The 19,514-nt window shown below is 42.4% G+C and overlaps 1 protein-coding gene across 14 annotated transcripts in view; it reads right to left on the bottom strand.

The window, feature by feature from the left end:
• Window positions 1–19,514, bottom strand: part of TTLL5 (tubulin tyrosine ligase like 5) — a 284,938-nt gene that overhangs the window by 240,980 nt on the left and 24,444 nt on the right. For all 14 annotated transcript variants that reach the window (XR_006203962.1, XM_042943838.1, XM_042943847.1 and 11 more), the window contains 4 exons: window positions 15,061–15,191; window positions 10,237–10,319; window positions 2,212–2,281; window positions 1,627–1,711 (listed from right to left, as the gene is read on the bottom strand). Coding sequence is in view for 13 of the 14 variants with exons in the window: in XM_042943838.1 (XP_042799772.1) it covers window positions 1,627–1,711; window positions 2,212–2,281; window positions 10,237–10,319; window positions 15,061–15,191 (369 nt within the window). In the remaining variant the exon portion in view is untranslated. The remainder of the gene's footprint in view (window positions 1–1,626; window positions 1,712–2,211; window positions 2,282–10,236; window positions 10,320–15,060; window positions 15,192–19,514) is intronic.

Raw genomic sequence — 19,514 nt, 5'->3', positions numbered from 1 at the left:
GTGGAGACGCTCACGCTACAAAAGGACAGCTCAGATCATCTTAACTTACAAAATGGAAAACCCTCAGCACCTTGTTCACCTGAGCAGAAGGAAGGGTATATCTTCCCTTCTTTTTAATCTAGAGAGGATGGGGACTCAGCTTTGAAACCTGTGCTTCAAAGTAGGAGAACACACGTGCCTCTAAACACCAGAGAAAACTTCCTGCCTGTGAAAATCTGATCAGACCTAGGAGTCAGTTGGCACTCAGATGCTGGTTCAGCCCTTTACCTAAAAACTGAGAAATGTTAGTGTCCCCCTCCTCGATATTCGATATTCGAGGAACAGGAGTCCAGAACCATGGAGCTTCAGTAGCCTCCAGTGTTCCTCAGGCTCCAACTCAGACACCTTAACTTAGAAGAGGACAATGTTTACGAATGCTGTCACTGCCACCTAGAGGTGAAAGGAAGGCACGGCTCAGCCAGCTACAAGCTGGTTAACCGAGCTCACCCTCCGATTCTAGTCACAGGATGCATCGAAGAATTTAGGTACATGATGTAATTTAAAAAGTATTCTAAAATAACAGTTTCCAGAGTACAATAGCATGTGTCAAAGTAACTAAAATTAAATAGGTAGCCTTCTTTTACACCATGAGATTTCCCATCTTCCAAGTACATTTTCTAAAATACACAAACACACACAGGCCATGCTTTTTAGCTTGTCATGGCTGACCGTGGGTACAAAGCACCCCCACCCCCCGAACTGCTGTGCCCTATAAGGCCCCTCACATAAAAGGAACTTCACGGTAAGCGAGCTAGTAAATATATATTATACGGTGCAAATGCTAGTTTTGTGGGGGAAAGGAACACAAGCACAGCAAAGTTATGTATTTATTTTAAACAATGTAAAGGGCCTATGAAAATATTATTACTTGTAAAATTCTGTGGCTGTGGGGGAAATTTTTCAGATTATTACAACTTGAACTCAATTTTGTAATAAGTAAGCCACATTACCTTAAAACCTAAAAAGTACCTCAAGAGAAACAAAATAATGTATAAACAATCACTGTGAAGCATATTACTTGCTGGGGGGGGGGGGGGTGCAGCTAATGCCCCCAAAATACAAGAGGCATGAAACAGCTCAGGCCATGAGCTCTGAAGTCAGATCCGTGAGTTCAAATCCCACTCCACCACCATCTGGCTGGAAGCGCTCCAAAAAGTGACCAAGTTCCCTTGTCCCAACTGCAAAACTGCATCAACTGTAAGGCTGTTGTGAGCATTGAAATGAATGTTTGGTATGTAACAGGTAACAAATGTGGGATTTTTTTTTTCTAGTTGAGTTGTAAAGAACAATGACAAATTATCTTAATGCCCCAGGGTCACCATAACAATTGCCACTGCATGAAAATGTACAATGTGATCCTACAGCCCGGTTGGCAAAGGTGTGTGTTTACATACAGATGGTTATTCCCACCTGCGGATATACAAGTGCAGCTTAAAGTAACATGACTGATTTTCTGTAATCTGAAATCCATCTGGGTACGCTCTATTTTTCTGAGTTGAACACAAAAGGAAGAAACAGCCTGATCTTAACACACTCTTTAATGGATTCACTCTGATAAACACCCCTCCTCCCCCAAAAGTCTCTTACCTAGCCAGCCCTTCTTCATAGAGATAGATGACAAGGGGATCGTAGGAAGTCACAAGCACATAGAGGCGCACATCAAACTTGAAATCTAGAAAAAAAATTGGGGTTCACAGGAAAAATGCAGGTCATTTGTTTTCTGTTGTAAGACGAACAAGACAATGTAACAAAGAAATATGAAAGAAAGACTAATCTCCCAACAAAACACATACTGCCTGCAGCACACCTTGCCTTCTGAGAATAATTATATATTTCATATATATGTGTGTATATATATATGTGTATATATGTATACATATATATGTGTGTATATATATATACACACACATAAAATGTGAAAGAGAGCTTACACATACGTACCACACAGTCTTCACATATATGTGCTATAAAGCATTTGCTTTTCTATTCATTTCTATTTCACTGTCAAAATAATCCCACAAGGTACAGAAGGCACCAGCCTCATCTCTGGGGCCACAGCTGCCAAGAACTTCACACTAGCTTCATAAAGGCTTACTAGAGAAGACTGTGAAAATATGTTTTAAAATTAGCAAGATCTAGCCCAGTCCAGCCAACAGCCTAATCTCAACTCACCATCTATGAGCAGGGGGTTGTTAATGTAACGGGAGACCAGGATGTTCTCTTCCAGGGAAATCTGGTTCGGCTATGGAGTAAAGACAAAGAATAAAAGGACAGAAATGCAAAGGAATCCTAATTTACAATAAGGGAGCAGAGTTCTTGACCTTTTAGAAATGATAAAATGGCAAACTAAAACTCTAAGACAAGTTTCCCTACAAGCTACCTCTATATTCAACTGGCCACATAACACTTAGAAACACTACGGATATCCAATTACAGTAGGGGTGAAAAATAAATTTACACAGCACTTGTCACATAATAAATAGAGCCATAACAGCTTTAAAGATTTATATACATGACATTAAATAGTTACATGCCAAGACAATAAAAGCTACTTAAAAAATAAATAAAAATGTGTTTTCTCCCAAGTGTAAAGGGTGATGGAAATTTTAAAATACTACCATTCTTCTTTTTTTTTTTTAATGTTTATTTATTTTTGAGACAGAGAGAGACAGAGCATGAACAGGGGAGGGGCAGAGAGAGAGGGAGACACGGAATCTGAAGCAGGCTCCAGGCTCCGAGCCGTCAGCACAGAGCCCGATGCGGGGCTTGAACTCACAGACTGTGAGATCATGACCTGAGCCGAAGTCGGAAGCTTAACCGACGGAGCCACCCAGGCGCCCCTAAATACTACCATTATTCTTAAGTGAAGACTTTCATTAAGTTGCTTAGAAAACTTACAGATCTTTCCACAATGGATCCTGGCATTTGGGAAATGGGATGGATGTTTCATGGGCTCATCAGTTGTACGTCCTATGCCACTACGTATCAAGAATGAACTAGCCCTTTTAAAGAGTTTTTCCATGAAAAAAGAGTTGTTTCTACAACAAATAATCATGAGTATTTGGATACTGTATAAGGTACTTAGGATACAGTGATGAACAAAACACACACAATCTCTGCCCTCAGAGCCTAATCCCTACTTCTGAAGAGTTTAATATTTAGGTAAAGGGACAGCAAAATATAGAGTTGTTTTGTTTTTTTTTTTAATGTTTGTTTATTTGCGAGAGAATGCAAACAAGGGAAGGGCAGAGAGAGGGAAACAGGATCAGAAGCAGGCTCGGCGCTGACAGCAGTGAGCCCGATGTGGGGCTCAAACTCACGATCTACAAGATCATGACCTGGGCCAAGGTTGGACGCTCAGCCAAAGGCGCCCCCAAAATATATAATTTGAAAGAACACAAACCAGCATATCTGCAAGCACAAGACATGAGACTGCAAAATACAAGTGCAGATGAGTTAGTGGGATGATCAGTCAGGGAAGGCCTTTCCTGGAAGAGTAGGTGCAGAAGTGAGTGTTGAAAGCTATTGAGCACATGGTAGAAAGGAAAGGAAGCTGCCGTGGAAAGATGGCAGCACAAAGCTCAGGAGAAAGGAGAGGAGACAGATTCACTGACCTGGGGCTAAAAGACAGACCTGGGGAATAATGAAAAGGTATGGTTAGAATATTAGGAGACCCCGCTGGCAAAGGGATTCGAACCCCCAACAAGGGTTAAGTTGGCCTGAACATGGTGGGGAGCAGGAAATTATTATGGATTCTTGATTAAGTAAATAGTAAGGTTAAAATATAGGGAATAGCACAACTCTGTGTGGGATTATATTAAGGCAGAAAAACGAGCTGGAAGCCACCACAATCTATCCAGGACAAAAGGAGTCCAAAAGGGAAGTGGCTATAGTAATAACTGCAATGATAACAGCTACGGTAGTGGCAACAGAAGTTAACGATTAAAATTTGCAGAAAAAAATAAAATTTAACAAATGCACTGAATGAACATTTGCTGTGTGTCTAGCGCTGTTCTAGTTTTTCACAAGTATTATTTCACTTAATCCTCCCCCAACCCTACGAGGCAGGTATATCACCATCTAAATATTACAGATGTCACACAGTGGCAGAGCAGCATTTGAACTCAGGCAGTCTGCCTCGGAGGCTTAACTCTTAGGTACTATTCACATCTTTTCCCAAAGTCCTGACCTATAATACTGTCCCCCAATTTCAAAAGACTGTCTTTATAGCAGTGCATTTGCTACCCCCAAATACTACATAAAATAAGGATAATTTTGTGGCCCGTAACATCAAACACGATGAGCAACCCCAGGGGCAAGAGAAAGAGACTCCCCTCTCATTTCCCACTGTTGCTGTCCCACACTCAGAACACAACTTTCACAACCCATCTCCCTGCATCACACGGACATGGCAACAATCACTGCTGATTCATACTCATGGACTTGAGCACCCACACCATTTCCAGACTCCCTTACTTTTCGTGATCACTTTCTCACAAGTGCTATCTCCATTTGGAGTCGAGTTAGTGCGTAAGAACTGATGAATCATAGCACAAAGGAGCAAGCCTCAAGTCTGTGTTCCAAACCTAAAATAAAGTTGCAGACCTCTTCCCACTGAGTAACACCTACAGGTTGCAACAGATATCGACCACCCAACTTTCCTCTGAACCAGAGACTACACTGGTAATCGTCTTCATTCCATAACACATCTACTGTCCTTGCCCATTTCCTCTCTTCCCTCCCTCGTCATACACATTTGTCCCCTGGGTTATGCATAACATAATCTCGCACATTATTTAGGTAACTTTAATATTTGTTCAATGGTCTGAACCTCTCATCTCTACCTGCACCAGGAATTCAACTGTAACCTCAACGAAGAAGAGAAGGGTCTGGGTATAGTTTTTTTGTGTAGTGTTACATACATTACATGAGTTGCTAAGAAGCAACTAACGAAAAGCCTTTTGATATTTTCAAGCCTGTTTCCTTTTCATCCATCCCCAACTGACTCACTTCAAATGAGTTCAAGTCCAAGCTCCAAATGCCCTCCAAAGTATGCTAAAGCAAGATCTAAACTGTTGGGAAAGTTGGAAATACATCCATTTTTCTAAATGGACTTTAAGACTAAATCTCATGGTATCTGTTAAGTTGTTGTAAGGTAGAGTGGTACAGTGGTTAAGAGTGTTATGCTCTGGAATCAGCTAGACCTGAATTATAATTTTGACTCTACCACTTACCAAGGAAATAACAGTAAACTACCTCATGGGGTTCTTCTAAAGACTACCTGAGTCTGTATTTGGAAGGTACAGGGGTAGGCACACATTAAATGCGCAAGAAATATCAGTTATTACTCTTAGTGCAAACTCCGTAGCACCTCTAGGGTTCTACGAAGTTCCACAACCCAACAGCCTGCATCATCATCATCATAGCACTCCACACACCCCTCCGCTCAGAGCCGTGCACCGAGTTATAACGAAGATACGTTAGCTTAGTATCAGTGTTAGCATTAAGAGATAATCCCTACTCCTCAAAAGGTTTTAAGGAGCGGCAGCACCTGGCACACAGCAAGGACTCCCTAAATATTTCTTGAACAATGAAGAAAAAAATAAGAGAGTGCTTAAGATAACAACATATAAACAAATAGAAACAAGAGAGCTATACGGAATTATGTTCACAGAGTAAATAGAGTAAACCAAATACCCCCCCTGCTACTTCAAAATCTCAAAGAAAACATTAATATGAGATAATGACAAAGAAGAATGATCTGACTTCCATAATCAAAGTCACACCTTAATCAGAAAATGCCGGCGCTTTCCCTCCTCGACTTGAATATACTACATGGGGAAAATAGGGCACTTAGTCACGGAGGGAGATGGAGCAAACAGAGCTCTGCTCCTCTGGGCTGTATTTCTAGAGTTAATAGAGCACATCATAAGAGAGGAAGGTAGCTGACTGGCCAAGATAACTTCTGTCTGCAGGAGCTCATACTTCCCTCTTCAGTATTTCATAAAAGTAACGCTTTTTCTATCCTTTATCCCGTTCTTGTAATGGTAAAAGTTGCCGTTTGCAGATATTTTCCAAAAGGTTACGGCTATTATTGGGAATTTTTAGTGAGAGCCCCTCTCCAGTGGGGAAGACAGGGAAAGATATTTTTATTTGGCCTTCACACCTAACTCCACCCGCCCCCCAAGTCCCGCACCCGCTCACTTCAGTTCAGCTCACAGACCCTCTCTGCCTGAGCACTCCGGCCCCCTCCCCCTCAAATCCGAAAGGAAAGCAGGCAGCAGCCTTGGAAAGAGTTACTTCATCCAGTTGGCTAATGGGTCACATATTCCATGGGAAAAGATCCAGGTATGGAAAAGAGGGGATGGTGAGGCCTTGTGCATAAGCAGAGAGAGAAGAGTATTAACTACATGGTTTGTAGGCCTGCGTAAAAGGTGATAAAATTCCAGTTTGGGGAGTGAAATGGGAATATTTTCCCATTATGTCCACATGTTGCCCGCCCCCCCCCCCCCCAACCCCGCGCCTGCTGGCATCTTCCCAGGCTTCTGTCTGGCACCTCCACCAAATGCCTCAAAGAATCAGACTCATTCCAAAGCCTCACTGAGGAGGAGGAGGGAGGCAAAGGGTCCTGCCAAGTACTTTGATCTACGCAGGGGGTCTCTAGGGATTCAGCCCAGGGAGAGGTGGGAGGGAGAAAGAGAGCCTGCCAAGTGCATTCTCTAAAGACTTGTCACCCTCCTTAGGAGACTCCATCCAGGGAAGAGTCAGGGCACTGGGTTCTCAGCCCCACTGAGGAAAGTTTAACTTTTCTATCCTTTATGATGTTGGTTTCAAAATAACAAATCACCAGGGCAAAAGAGCATTCCAAAAGAAAAAAAGCCCCAGATGAGCTGGAAATAGATCCTATTCTTTTTGACTCATGTCTAAGAAAATAAAAAGCAAACTTGTACCACAGTTGACTTTCAATAGCAATTCCATTTGGCAGCTAAAACCCAGACCCAAACCAGTGCCGTCTAAGAGATTCAAACAACACTGGAGCCCCTGGCGCGGAGCTGAAGGAAAAGCTGTCCGACAGGAGCCTTCGCGCCAAGGTCAGAACAGAAACGAGAAAAGAGAGATCCAAAGCATGTGACCAGGGCCTTCTGTCACAAGACACTCCAGGGAAAAGGGCCTCCAGAGTGACCCGGGGCCAGGTAACAGCACTTGTAGCCTGGGGCTCAGGCTGGAGTAGCTGCTGTACCACAACCAGATCCTGTATTTCTGTAGCACGTAAGATCTGCTATTATTGCTATTATTGCTCAGTTTTCAGTCCAGACTGAATTTAAGGACTTTTCAATGTGAAAGACCTCTCAGAAAGTTAGTTTCTGTGCGTGTAGGAAATAGCTCAGACCATGTAAAAAGAGAATTGGGGAATTTAAAACAGAGTACTTGACCTCCTCCCTGCCCCCCCCCCCCCACACACACTCCCTTTCTTCCCTTCCAGAGTCCCACTGGAAGGACAGTGAAGAGGTTTTTAAAAGAATGAAATAATAACAAAGCTAGAAAACATTTAAAGGAGCCAATAAGAGACCAAAAGTTTAAGGAAACCCTGAAAGATAGAAAGCAGATGGGATCAGGTTGAGAAAACAGAGCAGAAGAAGGAAAATAACAGAGATGAGGGTGATCTCAAGGAGCCTCTGAGAAATTCCAAGCTGGCAGTGAACAAACATGGCCCAGGAGTGGGCCGAGGAACAAGAACCAGGTAATTAATTCTTAATTAAGTGAGTGGCCCTCCTCCAACACCCAAAGCTTGGCCCTCAGAATAGAACCTAACGATGATACTCTGGGGAGGACGTCTTGTGTCGGTAGAGATCAGACAGAGGAGTGGAATTTGAGGCCACTCTATCCCTACAACAGACACACAGGAAAAGACAGGAAAGGTAGTGCTGACCAGGGGCGAAATCACCAAAATCTTCCTCTGTATTCAGAATAAGGCCTGCTCTATTTTGGCAGGGGTGGACAGAAAGAAACACACTCCTCACTCCCGTCCACTCCCAGCCTGTGAGTCAACACAGTTTGCCCTTGCACAAAACTGAGTTAGCCTCCTGTCCAGGGAGAAACTACTAGGGAATTACTCCTACAGGACAGTACGGGAAACCTAGGTCAGCTGTCAATTTCAATCAGTCTAGTCTTTTGTTCACAAATACAACTCAACATCTAAGGTCACTGAAACTGAGAAAACCCAACAGCATGGGGGGGGGAAAGGCAATCCCAAGAAAATACACAAAACAGAAGAGAACTTTTAAAAAACTTTCAACTGATACCCTTACTAAGGCCAACCGGCAAACTCTATCCATTAATCCATTAAGCAACTACAGGCTATTATTAAAGAAAACAAAAAGGCAAATCAGAAAATGAAAGTTTCTACAAACTATGATAGCCAATACATAAATACAGTAGATAAAATGAACATTAAAATGCATAAAGCTCAAACTGGTGATCCAGAAAGATCAAGATGGGGGAGAATCAAGAATTTAAAATCAGAGACAAGTTGACAAAAAAGAAAGACCAAGAATGCCTCAAAAAAGAGGTCTAGTAGCAGAGACAAAGATAAAAAAATGGATAATTTCTCCTGAAACAAAGAAAAACACTAGTTTCCAGACTAAAAGGGTTGACCAAATGTCCAGAAGTAAGAATGAGAAAAGACCCAGAATGAAATGCTGGTGAAATTTCAGAATTCAATGCTGTGAAGTTTCTACTCAGTTTAATTAAATTTTTTACTCAACTTAAAGATAAAGCAGAGAAATGGAATCACAGTTATTGAAGATAACATAATTGTATAAACCCTGAAATATAAAAGGTAATCAGTAATGGAATGTGGAAGGGAGGGTAGATGGCGATGTGAGGGTGAAGCATATCAAAATGGGAATTAAACACATTGTAAAGTTAAGAAAAGAAACATAAATCAACTATATTAGGTTAAAAACTACCATTAAAAGTCTAGGAAGTGAGGGGCGCCTGGGTGGCTCAGTCGAATGAGCATCAGACTTCGGCTCACATCATGATCTCACAGCGAGTTCAAGCCCCGCGTCGGGCTCTATGCTGACAGCTCAGAGCCTGGAGCCTGCTTTAGATTGTATGTCTCCCTCTCTCTCTCTGCCTCTTCCCGCTCTCATGCTATGTCTCTCTCTCTCTCTCAAAAATAAATAAACGTTAAAAAAAAAAAGTCTAGGAAGTGAGGCTGGGGTTGAAATTTTATTTACTCCGTATATGTACTCGACTTAACAAACAACTTTGAATGAGGATTTGGCAAAGAATCAAGATACTGATGACTTTTGAAAAACAGAAGAGGATAAGGCAGAAGGAGGAGGAGAGAGGGAGATACAGAAATAGCGTCAAGAATTCCATACCACACCAAGGTTCATTTCCTCGATGACCTTGAGGGCAGGAACCCACAGTTCTGCTCACAAGAGAAACTAAATGTGTGTCCTACCAATGAATGCTTAGTGCTGAGGAATTAATATGACAATATGCTAAAAGTAGAAAAGGAACCTCTTTTCTGCTGACCCCAAAGGCTGCTCTTCCTCAACATGTGATCAAGTGACTTTTTAGCCATAAGGTAACTGTTGGCACAGGAAGAGGTTACTGACAGTAAGGTGAATAGTAGCCAACTCACACCCAACCTCACCTCACACTTCTGAATGCAGATTTCAGAAAGGAACACCTACTCTCAATGAAAAAAAAAAAATCGTATCAGGAGGAGGGTGAAGCAGGGAAAAGCCAATAAGAAGAGAGGGTGCCAGGGCACCTGCCTGGATCAGTCGGTGGAGCGTGTGACTCTCGATCTTGTAGTTGTGAGTTCAAGCCCCATGTTTGGGTATGGACCTTACTTTAAAAAAAAAAAAAAAAAAAAAGGGGGCGCCTGGGTGGCTCAGTCGGTGGAGCGCCCGACTTCAGCTCAGGTCATGATCTCACGGTCCGTGAGTTCGAGCCCCGCGTCGGGCTCTGTGCTGACGGCTCAGAGCCTGGAGCCTGCTTCGGGTTCTGTGTCCCCCTCTCTCTCTGACCCTCCCCCGTTCATGCTCTCTCTCTGTCTCAAAAAAAAAACAAACATTAAATAAATAAATAAATAAATAAATAAATAAATAAATAAATAAAAATAAAAATAAGAAAAGCAGCAGCAGCAGCAGCAGAGGGTGCCACCTGCTGCATACTTACATTGTTGATCAGGTAGACACCCCGCCCCCTAGAAGAGGCCACTGGTTTTACTATCCAAGGTCCCCGGTCCTTTGAGTATGAATCTGCTCAAAATATTGGGAGATTAAAAGGGAGAGAGAGAAACAAAGAGAAAGAAAGGACAAGAGTTTGTCATCTTAAATTTCAACAATGGTTAACTAGATACCCGAAGCGTTCTCCAGGTTTGTAAGTGAAGGGCAGCACAGCTAAAATAACCTGTATTTCTAAACCAGCTTCAAAAATGCGCACAAAAACAGAGCAGGGGTGGGGAGGGAAAAGGAGGAGGAGGAGGCAGCAAAATTACATATTTCTCCCACCATTTCCCCTCTTTCTTGAATGAGAGAGTGAAAGCAAAATAAGGCAACTAACTATCTGATGTTGGTTTATCACTGTCACAAAACAGCCTTCACGAATCTTGAGATTCTCGCCTCCATTAACCCGAGGGCGTCCAGAAGCTCACACTGCAGAGTGCCAATATGAGTCCAACACTACGTCGCCTGAAATGACTAATTTCCTTAAGTGATCTCTCTTAGCTTGTAAGAAAAAAAAAATCATCTTAAATCAAACCATGTGCAAGCGGCGCAGGAGGACAATAATTTACAAGTGATTAAAAGGTGCCCTTTACCTTTTTATACACACAATATAGTGATTCAACGTTTATATACGTAACGAAGTAACACAATGGGGGTAGTTACCCTCTGTCACCACACACAGTCATTGCAATATTATTGACCATATTCCTACAGTGTACTTTTCATCCCTGTGACTTATTCACTTTAAAACTGGAAGCCTGTGCACCTGTGAATCCCCTACACCCGTTTCGCCCACCCTTCCCACCCACCTCCCCTCTGGCAGCCACCAGTTTGTTCTCCACATTGATGAGTCTTTTTCTGTTTTTTTTTTGTTTAAGATCCCACATATAAGTGAAATCATATGGTGTTTGTCTTTCTCTGTCTAATTTATTTCACGTAATACAATACCCTCTCGGTCCATCCATGTTGTCATGAATGGCAAGATTTCATTCTTTCTTTGCCTGAGTAATATTCCATTGTGCACACGTATCAATCATATCTTTATCTGTCATCTGTGGATGGACCCTTAGGTTGCTTCCATATTTTGGCTATTGTAAATAATGAAGCAATAAACACAGAAGTGCATATATCTTTTTGAATTAGTGCTTTCATTTTCTCCTGTAAATACTGAGAAGTAGAATTGCCGGGTCATATGATATTTCTTTTTGAATTTTTTCAGGAACCTCCACGCCAATTTCCAAAGCAGCTGCACCAACTTACATGCCCACCAACCATGCACACGGGCTCCCTTTTCTCCACGTCCTTGCCAATACTTGCTATTTCTTGTCTTTTTAACACTAGCCATTCTGACAGGTGTGAGGCGACATCTCGTGGTTTTGATTTGCATTTCCCTGATGATGAGTGATGTTGAGCATCTTTCCACGTGTCTGTTCTTGATTTAACCCTCTCCTGGCTCCTCTGGGACCCCATTCCTTAGCTCCTATCTTCAAGCTCTCTCTCCTCTCTGGGTGCTTCTTCTCTTTTTCTCTCCCTTATGATCACATCTACCTCCATACCTGCGATTTCCAGAATCTATTGCCAGAACTCAACTCTGCCTTTACAACTGCCTGCAAATCACCGCATGGAAGCCTCTAGGCATCTCAAATCCACACTTGCTCCCAAATTTCACACTCCTCATCCCTTTTAATAGCTCTTCTTTTACAGTTCTGGTTACACTCCCTGGTTAAAAACATGCTTCTTAGCAGGGCGCCTGGGTGGCTCAGTCAGTTAAGCGGCTGACTTCGGCTCAGGTCATGATCTCATTGTCTGTGAGTTGGCTCTGTGCTGACGGCTCGGAGCCTGGAGCCTGCTTCAGGTTCTGTGTCTCCCTCTCTCTTTGCCCCTCCCCTGCTCACACTCTGTCTCTCTCACTCTCAAAAATGAGTAAATGTTTAAAAAAAGCAAAAAACATTAAAAAAGTGTGCTTCTAAGCTTCTTAACTTCCCAGATTCACACCTCTAGAGCCATCTTTGACCCTGGCCTCACTACTTAAAGCCAGCTGGTACACTCTGTTTATTCTATCGCTCTTTCCACTCCCTCTTTTCCATTCCAGCTACCTGGTTCGGTTCAACTGCACTTCTTCTCTGGATTGCTGCAATTAACCTTCCAAGTGACCACTGCGTTCCTCCCCTTGCTCCCTCCAATTCATTTCACACAATTATTTTTCTAAAGGCTAACCTGCGTTCCTTTCCTTCTCAAAAATCTCCTATTGCTCACACTCGAGTGGGCAATGGAGGGCAGGAACATAAGCCATGGAGAAAATGGAATTTCTGGGCTATCATATGGCGGGTGGACACCAAAGGAAGAGAAGAACTTAAAATAGCCTTTATGGAGAAGAGGAATGTCTTTCTGAAAGAAGAAGTGGTACAAATAGGTGTGTTTCTCCCCTAATATGTAACCTTAGCAACGCAACTAACCCAACGATGTTGGATCTCCCCCAAATGAATTTTAGCTTAGAGGTCATGGACTCTGGACAACTGGCAAAGAATGAATGGCATCCTGGCAAGACTGAAATCAAGATGACTCCTCTTGACTATCATGTCTTCCCTCTCCCCCCTTTTCCACAAACATGGTGGGTCCCTGCTGTGGTCTTTGGTGATGACATCATTAAGTGATTTGTTTGGGGGACTGAAGAACACCATTTGCCTACAGTAACTGTCCTGGGGCTAAACGTGGTGGCCCTGAGTTACGGCTGTATTAATTCTGTGTGTTCTATTGACCTTTTGAATTCATTTTTGTTAAAAAGTAGAGCACATACGAGTTTGAATAATACGCTAAAGAAGCAATCCTACTGAAAGACAGGTCACGCTTGAACTGATGGAGGAATCCTAACTCTATCCAGTCATCTGAATGAGCATCCCCACCCCTGAACCTGCCTCCAGAGGGAAAACAACAGGATAAGAAATAGCAGAGAGAGGACAAAGGGAATTTTCATTTCAGATTCCTGTAGACTTTAATAGGGAATTATTGTACACTTTAACAGGAGCAGTTTTCACACCTGGGCCATGTTGCTAACATGTTAGTTGAAGTATTTTTTATGCTATCGTGTTGGCTTATCGCATGATCTTTTATTATGTAACAATACATCTCAACGTCACTTGAAAAAGGGAATAACATTGAACACTTATTCAACACCTATCAGGTGCCATTCCAAGTGCTTTCCATGTATTAACCTATTTAAACATCCCAACAACACTATAAGGTCAGTACTAGTAATAAGCCTACTTTACAGAGGAGGAAGCTAAGGCACAGAGCAGTTTAAGTAACGTGGCTAAAGTCACATAATAAAAATTCTAAGCTGTAAGTTTTCGGCTTTGAGTCCAACAGAGCTCTTCTGACCCATTCCAGAGCCTTCTGTGGGCAAACACTGAACCGTCAAGCGTCCCCGCTGGAATAGGTGCTATCAGAGAAACGGCCTCACCAGGGTGGAAGCAGGAGATCCTGATGACGGAAGTCCCAGAGGATGAACCCCGCACTGGGCAACCAGACTGTTAAGTCTTACAGGTTAAGAAAATCAAGGGTCAGGAAGTCTAGAGAGAACTTTCTCTTCTCTCCATGCCTCCTCTACCCATAAGACAGGAATAGTCTCTCTCTTGGACTTACCGAGAAGAAAGATATCTATGTGTCTGTCCTCCCCTCGTGTCCTCCTTGATCCTCTCTCACCGGTGTTACCGGGAAGTGGACACTGTGGGCACACTGCCCAGTGTCTTTATGCAACAAGGCCCGGTGGTGAAGAGTGCGGCCTCTAAAACCAAACCACGAAGTGTGAGCCTGACGGCACCGTTTGCAACCTGCATGACTTTCAGAAAGCTCCCGACTTCTCCGTGCCTGCCTTCATCTCTTCATCTGTAAACCTGGCATAACAGCGGTGCCTACCTCACAGTAGAAATGCCACTTGGAAGAGGGCTTTACAGAAAAGAAACACTCGTTCCGTATTGGCTCATATTACAACTACTGTGCGGACTCTCACAAAAGACCTGCCTCACACCTTCTCTGTACTCGCACCTCTTCTGTGCACCAAGCCCACTGACTCGGGCTCTGTCCCCAGGGAGGAAAGCCTGAAGCAGCCCATTTCACCTGCTGGGACCTGGGAAGACCGTTCACTTCGAGGCAAAAGAAGTAAGGAGCCCACTGGGAATGGGCTGCAGGCCACAGGTCCCCATCTAGCTTTACCAACCACACAGCTGACATTTGGTTCCCCATTTGGCTAACACATGTATTCTTCAATTCTCCTGAACTCCAACAAGACTGTGACTAACTGGTACCTCTAAACCCTCACACTAAAAAATGCGTGATCATTGAACCTCAAAGGACATTAAGTTACACAAGTCCAGACGTTAAGGTGACAGGAATATTCCCCTAAATGGCAAGAGGAAAACAGGCACTCAAAAGGAAGCATATATAGTTCAAATCCAGAAGCATATACTTTCTCACATAGGCACGAAGTCTTGCCAATAAAGAGACTTTTTGTACCTGACAGGGGCATGTGTGCAGGGCACCAATGTGTCCTTCCAGAAATGACAGTGACGAGCTTACTAAAAATACACATACAGGTACATAATCAGAATAAAAAGAGTCTTAAAATTATTTCCCTAACTGTTTTAGTAAAGAAGCACAACTTTTTAAGGATGTGAAAAGCCCTCATTAGTTACTGACTCGAGGTAGCTAGCCCTTGGGGTAAGTCTGCCCCAAGTTCAGGGGCCAAGGATCGGGGCCTTCCCAGCCAGGCACTTACTACAGAATTCTGCATACTCAGCTGGCAGAAGAAAGGTCTGAGGGAGGATGTGAAAAGCCTTGAATCCATGCGTATGCTGCATTCGAATGATGTTTTTGTACAGTCGGTCCTTCCGGGTTAGTTCATATGACCTAAAAATTGTAAAAGTTTTTCCATTTCAGTCATCTGTGAAAGGTTTTCCCGTGTTATCACATACTAAAGAGTTTATAGTTCACAGTTCGGAAGCAGTCATTGAGGACAGTATTACATCTCAAATCTATCACTTTGTCACCTCCAAAGATTTATTAATCATTTTCATAAAATGGATTTCTCTGGTCAGATTTATTCATCAAGGTATAACTTGCATACAGTAAAATCTACCCTTTTTAAGAAGTGTATAATTTTTAAAAATTTTTTTTTAATGTTTGTTTATTTTTGAGAGAGAGACAGAGTGTGAGTGGGGGAGGAGCAGGGAGAGAGGGAGACACAGAATCTGAAGCAGGCCCTGGGCTCTGAGCTGTCAGCACAAAGCCCAATGCAGGGCTCGAACTCATGAACCACGAGATCATGACCTGAGCTAAAGTCGAACGTTTACTGACTGAACCACCCAGGTGCCCCAAGAAGTGTATAATTCTAAGAGTTTGAACAAACAATGCAATTATGTAACCACCACCACAAACAATTCCAACATCCCAAAAAGTCACCCCAAGTCCCTCTGTAGTGACCCCAAGAACCTTCCAATCACCTCCAGGCCCTGGCAAGCATTCATCTGTTTTCTGTCCCTATAATTTTGCCCTTTTTCGGAAAGCCAAGGACATGGAATGATATAGCACGCGTCCTTCTGAGACTGGCTTCTTTCGTTGCAACTGGCAACAACTGAGACGTATCCTTGTGGCTGCATGCATCAGAATTTCATTCCTTTTTATGACTCGGTAGTAGTCTACCACTTGGATGTACCGCAGTTTCTTTATCCATTCACTAGCTGAAGGACATGAGAGCCATTTCCAGTTTTTGAAGATACGGATAAAGTCCCTACAAGCATTTACGTACGGACTTTTGTAAGAATGTAAGCTTTTGCGTGGACGTAAGTTTTCATCTCTCTAGGAATGAGATGGCCGGGTTTAATAAGAGTGTTTGGTAAGTTCTATTAGCTGTCTACTGCTGCATAATAAAATTACCTCCAAAACCTTACAGATGAAAACCGTAACAAAAATTTCTGTGGGTCAGGAGTGTGAGGGGAGCAGGACTGGGCAGTTCTGTCCGGGGCTCCCTCATGAGATGTCAATCACGATGTTGACCAGAGCTACAGCCATCAGGCTTGACTAGGGCTGAAGGACCCACTTTACAAACAGCTCCCCATGTGAATTTTTCTGTAAGGCTAACAGAGTGTCTTTGTGACATGACAGCTGGTTCCTCCTACATCAGGTGACGTGAGAAGGAAAGGGACAAGAACAAAGCTGCAATGACTTTAATGACCTAGTCTCAGAAGTGACACCATGTCACTTCTGCCACATACTGCTCATTAGAAGTCACAAAGTCCAGGGGCGCCTGCATGGCTCAGTCAGTTAAGTAAGCATCTGACTCTTGGTTCCAGCTCTGGTCATGATCTCACGGTCCGTAAGCTCAAGCCCTGCGTCGGGGTCCGCACTAACAGTGCAGACCTGCTTGGGATTCTCTCTCTCTCTCTGCCCCTCCCCCCCGCCTTGAAACTAAATCAACTTAAAAATAAAAACAAGAAGTTACAAAGTCCAGCTCACACCCAAGAACAGAAAAATTAGCTCAGCCATTTGAAGGCAAGGTCAAGGAATTTGCGGACACGTTTTAAAACCAACACGTGTGTATGTATTTAACTTTATAAGAAACTGCCAGACTGTTCTCCAAAGTGGCTGTACTGTTTTGCCTTTCCCACTGGCAAAGTTTCAGTGTTGCAGTTGTGCTGTATTCTGACAAGCACTTGGTGTTGTCTGGTGTTTTTTTCTTTGTTTTTAGCCATTCCAATAGGCAGTTAGTAGTACCTCGTGTGTGTGTGGTTTTTTTCAGTTTGTTTATTTCTGAGAGACAGAAAGTATAAGCAGGGAGGGGCAGAGAGAGAGGAAGAGAGAGAGAGAATTCTAGGCAGGCTCCATACTGTCAGCAGAGCCCAATGTGAAGCTTGAACCCACAAACCGTGAGATCATCACCTGAACTGAAATCAAGAGTTGGATGCTTAACCGACTGAGCCACCCAGGTGCCCCACCTTGTGTGGTTTTAACTAACATTCCATTAGTGACTATTGATGAGGAACATCTTTTCATGTCTATCTTCCTTGATGAGTATCTGTTCACATATTTTTAGCCCATTTAAAAAAAAAAAAATCCTGTTTATTATTGAGTTTTCAGAGTTTATTATACATTCTTAGATACGAATTCTGTATCAGATATATGTTTTGCAAATATTTTCTCCCAGTTTGTGGCTTACCTTTTCATTTCCTTAACAGTGTCTCTCAAAGAGCAGACATTTTAAATTTTCAGGAAGCCCACTTTATCAACATTTTTCTCTTATGGATCGTGCATTTACTGTTAGAGCTAAGAAATCTTTACCAAATCCAAGTGCATGAAGATTTTCTCCTGTGTTTTATTCTAGAAGTTTTACAGTTTTAGCTTTTACATTTAAATCTGATTCTTTTTGCCAAATGTGTTTTGGTGGGATTTATGAGTATTAAATTTATTCTAACACACTTTAAATATAAATAAACAAAAAAGACTGTGTTCTAAGTTCGACTTTTGATAAATATATTCAAATTTTCAGGGTCCAGAAGCCAAATGCATCAAATAAATTCTAGCTTCATAAAGCTTCATCAGCCACCTGTGACTATTCACTGCTAAAAATCATTATGAAACATTTTAGGTGTTTTATGTTAATTGAATCATAATTCTTTAATAGTACAAAAAAAAATCTAGATTACCCAAATAATGAAAAAACACTAGTAACCAACTAACAAGTACCAAGCCCAAAGCATTCTGGGAATTTTTACACAAAGATACCTAGAGGGTGTGACCTTCTGAGAAACATGGCCTGAAAAAAGATTAGCAGACTTGAAAATAGGACCGGTGAGGAAAACAGAAGATGTGGCTACCTTTCCCACATTTATAGGCCTAATGCCACAGCAGTAACTGTCCAGCCTCTTCTATAACTACATGGAACTTGCATCACCATTAGTAAAACAAGTACCTGCGGGTTGGATATGTTTCTCCTACACAGTGACCAAGATAGACCTTAATGTTAGACTACAATGATCCTATTGTAGTAAAGTACCAGATCACTAGGTTAAGAATCCCACTGACAACTTAGTTTACATCATTAAAAGATGGATGTGCAAGAGATAAAATTTTAAAGAAAAGCAAGGTAATGATCACCACAAACTTCAGGCAATAATTGCCACCTATCAGGAAGTATATTCCAGAGCACTTCAGTTAGCCTCAACTGGACTCACGAGTTCCACCACTGGCTTCCACTCATGGTTTGCTCCACTATTTAAAAACCATCCAAGAATCTTTACTATAACCACTAAAACTTAATGTTTCTCAGTTCAAATTTTTCAATATAATTTCTTAAAATCAAAGGGGACTTTGCCAAGTCCAGGTATCACAAACACTTCTTTCTTACCCATCATCCTCTTCATAAATGTAAAGCAGAGGTCCTTAAATTTTAGATAAGAATCATCCAGAAAGTTTCTTTAAAATTATTGTTTGTAAGTCCCACATCTCAAAATTCTAGGATAAAGTCTAGGATTCTGCATTTTCTACAAGTGTCCCAGGTGATTTGGGTACAGATGGTCCACATTATAATATTGACTTAGCCTAGAACAGTAATTTCCAAATTTTCCAGATATAAATCACCTCGCTGCCTTCTTTTTTTTTTTAAGTTAATTTATTTTGAGAGAGACAGAGTGTGAGCAAGGGAGAGGCAGAGAAAGAGGGAGAATCTGAACCAGGCTCCATGCTGTCAGCACTGAGCCTTTGTGGGGCTCAAACTCACAAAACTGCGAGATCACGACCTGAGCGGAAATCAAGAGTCAGACGCTTAACCAACTGAGCCACCCAGGCGCCCTATCTTCACTGTTTTCTAAATATATGGTTTCTAGGTATATACTTACCTAGAAAGATTAAGCACCTAGAAGGTACTTTTTTTTTTTTTTTAATGTTTTTTATTTATTTTTGAGACAGAGAGAGAGACAGAGCATGAGCAGGGGAGGGGCAGAGAGAGAGGGAGGCACAGAATCGGAAGCAGGCTCCAGGCTCTGAGCTGTCAGCACAGAGCCTGACATGGGGCTCGAACTCACGAACTGTGAGATCATGACCTGAGCCGAAGTCGGATGCTCAACCAACTGAGCCACCCAGGAGCCCCTAGAAGGTACTTTTTAAATATACATCTTCCCTGGGTATGGTGATTCCACGAATCTACAACAGGACCTGTGAGTGCATATTTTTAAATAG

Source organism: Panthera leo, chromosome B3 (assembly GCF_018350215.1).
Source record: "Panthera leo isolate Ple1 chromosome B3, P.leo_Ple1_pat1.1, whole genome shotgun sequence".
Taxonomy (NCBI): domain Eukaryota; kingdom Metazoa; phylum Chordata; class Mammalia; order Carnivora; family Felidae; genus Panthera; species Panthera leo.
This window is presented reverse-complemented; position numbering and strand designations above follow the sequence as displayed.